At 41.3% G+C, this 5,875-nt stretch overlaps 1 protein-coding gene across 1 annotated transcript; it reads right to left on the bottom strand.

The window, feature by feature from the left end:
* Window positions 1–396: 396 nt before the first annotated feature.
* Window positions 397–3,013, bottom strand: LOC102196906 (P2Y purinoceptor 14-like). The gene is made up of 4 exons (XM_005753983.1): window positions 2,976–3,013; window positions 2,280–2,394; window positions 1,920–2,179; window positions 397–1,057 (listed from the first exon to the last, which is right to left on the bottom strand). The coding sequence occupies exons 2-4, from the start codon at window positions 2,382–2,384 to the stop codon at window positions 397–399; spliced, it is 1,026 nt and encodes a 341-aa protein (XP_005754040.1). The 5' UTR covers window positions 2,385–2,394; window positions 2,976–3,013.
* Between the last annotated feature and the right edge of the window lie 2,862 nt (window positions 3,014–5,875).

The following is a 5,875-nucleotide window of genomic DNA, read 5'->3' as shown; positions in this document are numbered from 1 at the left end:
TATTTAATTGTCACATTTCTACTTTATTTCTTACTTCTTGCCAAGTCTTTATATCAGCAAAATGTGTTAAAATATGGTGTGTACAAAAATATTTTTTTACAGAAACAGACACCTGGTAGAGGGAAACTCAAGGTGGCCAGCTTTGGCATTTATGGGGTACTGTGTTGACACCATGCATTGTTTGTATGATGTTTATCATAGACTGGTTCAGTTTATTCATGTTAAATCACATGTTGTACTAATAGGTGGAATTTGGCTGATTCAGCCTTTTACTGCAGCTCAGCAGAAACTCCTGTGCTTTATAAAGAATTACTCATTTGATCCTTAAAACAAAAAGAAAAACTGAATAACATCTAGTCCTGCCTTTGTGATGACTTGATTTTTTTTCCTTACAGCTCACTGGTTTGACTTGCTGCTCTTAATGATGCTCAGTTTCTCCTCAGTGCTCTGACTCTCTGTGTTTGCTTGTTGGATGTTGGTCCTCCTGGAAGCCTTTCTCACCTGGGCCCGAAAAGTCTTACAGAGGAAAAAGTAAACCAGAGGGTCCAGACAGACGTTGAAAACGGACAGCATGGTGGCTGCCTCCTTCAGGTAGTACAACACTGGATCCACAGAGCAGGTGTTCAACAGAAAAACAAATAGAATTCGAACTAGGTGATGGGGGACAAAACAAACACAGAAGATGCTGACCAGCACCAACATGTTCCTGCGAGACTTCACCAGCTTCTCAGAGCCAGAGGAGGCCAGCTGCCTCTGCTGTGCCTGCAACACCCTGCGGGAGATGCTGTAGTAGAAGAAGACCAGGGATATGGACACCAACAGGAAGATGATAGCAGAGAAGGTGTGCATGATTTTAAGCATCAGACTAACTGATGCACTAAACAGGAGCTCACAGTGGTTGGGGATAGAGGTCAGAGGTTTCTGGCTGATTAAAAACATGATGCCGTAAGTAACTGATGGAGCCAGGAGACAAATCCAGGTGACCATGGAGACAATGTTGGCAGTTCGTACTGACTGCAGGACATGAGTTCCTGAAGGCCGGACGATCTTCAGATACCTGAATAGAGAAGACAAAGCATCCAACTTCAACTAATCAGTCACAGTGGAGCCAAATCTGTCATTTTAGGTCAAATTACCACAACTTTCAACCACTGGCACAATTGAAAAAATTCCAACTGTTCCTGACAGTATCAACTCTGTGCTTTTTCAGTGATATTAGGATCATTAAAGTAATCTCGGCAAATAATACAGACAAAAAAATAAATAGAAAACATTAAAAAAACCAAAAACAAACAGTGTTTAAAAAAATGCCTGAATAAATGCTTGTTTTCTGTTGAACTCCATCACACTCACTGTCTGTTTTCTCAGCCAACCTTCATCCTCACGGGGGTGCTGCAGCAGAGTGCCTGAGATTACCATACTGAAACTAATACCACTGAGTTGCTGCTTTCAGGAACTGTTAGTCATTAGAAGTGTGACAGGAAGTTGCTCATGAGTGAAGCAGGACATGGTTGTTCCTTCCAATCTAAAGCCGTCCACTGTATTAAATCCCTTTGAGTGGCTGTATGAGTAAGTTTCTTACCTGTGGTCAATTATCAGACAGGGTATATGATATTATTAAAGTGATTTGAAATGTATGATGTGTTTTATATGTCAGTAGAAAGAATTCAAATCTAAGCTTGAGTTTTTGTGACATTTCTGTATTTTGTGTCTTTTTTGCATTAAATCCTGTCCAAATACAACATGTGTCTGTTCCTTGGAGGAAGTGATGCAAGAGAGAGTTTAACGGGCAGTGAATCTCAATACAGGACACAGGGTCACATTGGGTGCAACAGTGCACACATTGATAATTTAGTCAGGGACACAGCGTTTGTGGTCATTAACACTTTTTGTAATCATTAGCAGTAAAGGCTCCTCACCTGTTGGCAGCTACATAACACATGAATAAGATGCTGGCGTACATGTTGAGGAAGAGGGCAGAAGCTCCAAAGCTGCAGTAGAGCTGCCAAACGATGACTGATGTGCTACCATAGTGGCTGATGCGCAGTGGCAGAGAGAGGCAGAGCAGGAAGTCAGCAGCTGTCAGGTTCTTCATGTAGACCATCAAGCTGCTTGATGCCTGCTGCTGAGCTCCACAAAAGTAAAACTTCAGGATCAAGCCATTGAGGAGTAAACCTACCTGAACAGACACGGAGCATGGAGAACAGGAATTTAGTCACATGCACAAAGATCTTTTGTCAAATTAATAACAGTCCAAAGTCTGAAGATTTGAAACTTACCAGAAACAACAGGCTGTAGACCAGCATAAAGAAAGGGTTGACCGATGTGCCGACAGGATCACAGGTCTCGTTCAAAGGCGAAGTCATGTTTTTTGGGTCAACCATGTTCCTGAAGCTGAAAAATGAATCCTTTTCATTGAGATCTGTCTTTCAAAGTATCTGGCTCGATAGAGTCTACTGTTAGTCAAAGACCAATGATTCACTTCCTCATGTTGTTTTACAAAGAGATTGTAACATGGAAGTGTGCCAAATATGATGATATCTGAATGTGAGCAAGGTGTTAAGCTGTCACATATAATGCACCAAGTTTCACACTGGTTCAGGTCTTCATGCCTCACACTGAAAATCAAGGAAACATTTGTATTTTACATTAAGTCATATCCAAGTATTTTGATGGGGAAGAAATAAAGAAAACAGTGAATGTTGAATATTTATGTGTTACCACAGATAATGAAAATGAGGAACATTTTTTATGTGAAACTATGATTATCATCGTATGAAGTATCAAATGTTCAGTTTCAGATTTTATGTCTGTAGCACTCACGTTTTTATAATACTGCAGTTCAGCTGTTAAAAAGTTTTGTACATCTTTCCTCAGAACATATGAGCAGAGCTTTTAGTTCAGCTGTTCAGATAACTGTACGTGAAGTTTTTGGAAGAAACACCTGTGTGCACAGAGCAACTATCAAGACTCACCTGTATTTCTGCAGATTTCAGTGAGCAGGAAAAGCTGCTTGTATGTCGTCTCAGTCTAACGATATTCTTGCAGATCATGAAACACACAGTGATCACGCTTATAACATGCAACCAATTTCCTCTTTGTGTTTACAGCTTTGTATCCACAGGAAACAAACACGTCTTTTTCTGATCAGTCACGTGTCTGCACTTTTTCTTATAACTTATAGCAATAACTCTTCAACAAGATGTAAAATTAAACACATGCAATCTGGAAGCAAAGCAAAGCAGCAGCACAGAGTATTTCCACCTCCATGAAAATCTGTATTTGATCTGAACTTTTGAGGGGTGTGGATCTTTGATTTATCTGTACTCCATATTCTTTCTAAAGGCTTGGGGATTAGTACTAAATTTCTTCTTTGCTGCTCTTTGATGTTATATTGAACTGTTTTAGTCATCCTGCTCATCAAAACCAGCTGCACCAGCTGATGGAAACTGATGGAAGAGCAGCATGCGAGGTGCTCTGCTGCCTCAGCTTTCACCGCTGTGCTATGAGTTACTAACTTACTATGAAAGCACAGTTAGGGGACAGCAGCTCTCACCATCTCTGATTATAAAACAGGCATGTTCATCAGGTGCAGGCTCAGCAGCTGGTTGTGTATGCATGATTTTAACACTAAATGTTTTGAACAGCAGTTTACATTTTGCCACATGAGAGAAAAAGTTCGGAAAATACATCATTTTCTTTCAACTGTTACTCTAAGCTTTCTTTGAGTTGTTTAGTTACATTCTGAGGATTTAAGATCCTATCTATTGGCTTGCATACCTTTTCTTATTTTTTCTGACCACTTACCACTTACCACTTATCCAACCAGGCTTGCAGTTTGGCTTTTGTTTTGCAATAGGAGAGAGGCAGGGATCACTTTGGGCATGCTGTCAGTCTGGTAATAAAGTATGATGTCCAGATGTCATTGCAAAAGACAATTTTCAGGATGTCACTGCAGGTTATAGCATTGCTGTTACTGTTCAGAGTATTAGAGTGTTCTAATTTCCCTTGAGGTATAAAAAAAAACCTACAAAGTATAAAGAGATTCACACTTTGTCACAGTCGATACACACTCTTATTAGCTTTATGCTGTGAAATGTCACGACGTCAGATCAGTGGAAATCGGTGGAGGAAGGAGTTGCTGTGGTTTTACATACACAACATGCAAACATACAAAAACAGACAAAACATGCAGTCCTGACATACAGTCACCTCCTCAAGGCGCTTTATATTGTAAGATAATGACACAACAGTAATGCAGACAAAACCCACTTGGTAACAGTGGGAAGGAAAAAATTAACAGGAAGAAACCTCCGGCTGAGCCAGGCTCAGGGAGGCTTCCTCTCCTCACTCCCAAAAGTCAGTAGTTAGTGCATAATCTGATTAAGTTACGTAAGCAAGGTGATAAATAAGTTCAAAGTTAAGAAATATAAGTAATTCATGCTAAAAACAGTTAAAATATGTGGGTTCGAAATTTGCTCAGAGTGAGACATTGTTATCGCAAGCGATCTTTGTATTGCATGTGCGGAAACGGGAGCGAGGGAGCGATCTGATCATAGATAGATAGATAAATACCTTTATTAGTCCCACGAGTGAGAAATTTCATGTTAAGGCTGCCGACCAATTACCAGCGCAATGGCGGCGCCATCTTACCCTCCGACCATACATACATTACACAAAAACATCACATGGGAAAGACAGGTCAGAGAGGTATAACAATGGAAAATGCACCACATGAGGAAAGACAAGGAGAAAAAAATAACTCCCCCCAGACTGAGCTCCAACAGGGAGATCAGTTTGAGAACAGAAAAAAACACCTCTGCACAAAGAAAAACACATGACAAGCAACTGAGAGTTCAGCTGAGACAGTGTCCTTCGCCCTGCCAGGCTAAGTAAACAGTCTTCCAGCCAACCCAGGTGGCCTTGCATAGGATAGGAAGAACAGTCTAAACACAGTCGTTATCAGGGTGTTGTTGTTCAGCTCCAGCCTTGAGACCACAGCTGGCACTGAAGTGATGGTGGTTTTTACTTTAGTGCGAACAGCTCATGAGAATTTCAAAGCTGTTCTAACAGTCCAACACTGGTCTCTCAATCTCCCGTTGGAGAGCCGTGAGCTTCTCCATGATGTTATCAAACTTACGCTCCGTGATGTTGTCATTCTTGTGCTCAAAGAGCAGGTTCTGAGAACTCACGACCGCAGTGAGCTTCTCCAAGATGTGATCAGTTTTTGCTCAGAGGTCTTATTCTAAGTATTCACGGCAGTCGTAAGCTTCTCCAAGATCTTATTCGTGCTGTGCTCAATGAGCCTGTTTTGAGAACTCACGCCTCGTCCCATCGTTTCAATCCCAGCGGGCAGCCTTGTGGGGGTTTGAACAGCCGGCTCTGCTTTCTTAATTCTTCGATAAATCAGCAACAGCAAGAACCCTGTTTTCATGGTTCTGAATAGGTAGATATCTTCAGCACTCAGGCTCACCCGAGCCCAGACTTCTCGTTGAGAAAAGGGTGTCAATTGCATTCAGGGACCAGTTGATCCAATCCATAATTCCTCTTTTAGGTTTTAGAGAACAAACTGTGAGAGAGTGTTCCAGGGAAAATACAAAAAAACACGAGACTAGACAAGGACATAAGAGGCTAAGCAGGGAAGCTAAGGGAGAGGAGGAGAAAAGTGTGACTGCCTTCATCAAGAGCCAGAACAGTGTATCATCATCATTAACCTATCTTTGACGTATTTTCGACGTTAATGCTGTGAAAAGTGCTTCGGCAGTATTACAGTTTTTCTCAAATGCTAAAACACATTTCACAAACGTTACCACCAGGTCCCCCAATGTCCAAACACAACACCCTTCTCTAAAGCTACATAAACACAACCACACCT

This window comes from Pundamilia nyererei, unplaced genomic scaffold (assembly GCF_000239375.1).
Source record: "Pundamilia nyererei isolate P.nyererei 1_Seehausen unplaced genomic scaffold, PunNye1.0 scaffold00489, whole genome shotgun sequence".
NCBI classification, from domain to species: domain Eukaryota; kingdom Metazoa; phylum Chordata; class Actinopteri; order Cichliformes; family Cichlidae; genus Pundamilia; species Pundamilia nyererei.
The sequence above is the reverse complement of the archived record's forward strand: the minus strand, read 5'-3'. Positions and strand labels throughout refer to the sequence as shown.

Coding starts and splice junctions, on each gene's coding strand:
- LOC102196906 (XM_005753983.1), bottom strand. CDS start 2,384: ATGGTTGACCCAAAAAACATGACTTCGCCTTTGAACGAGACCTGTGAT. Junction 2,180..2,279: donor TCTACAGCCTGTTGTTTCTG/GTAAGTTTCAAA, acceptor GTGTCTGTTCAG/GTAGGTTTACTCCTCAATGG. Junction 1,058..1,919: donor TGTTATGTAGCTGCCAACAG/GTGAGGAGCCTT, acceptor TTCTCTATTCAG/GTATCTGAAGATCGTCCGGC.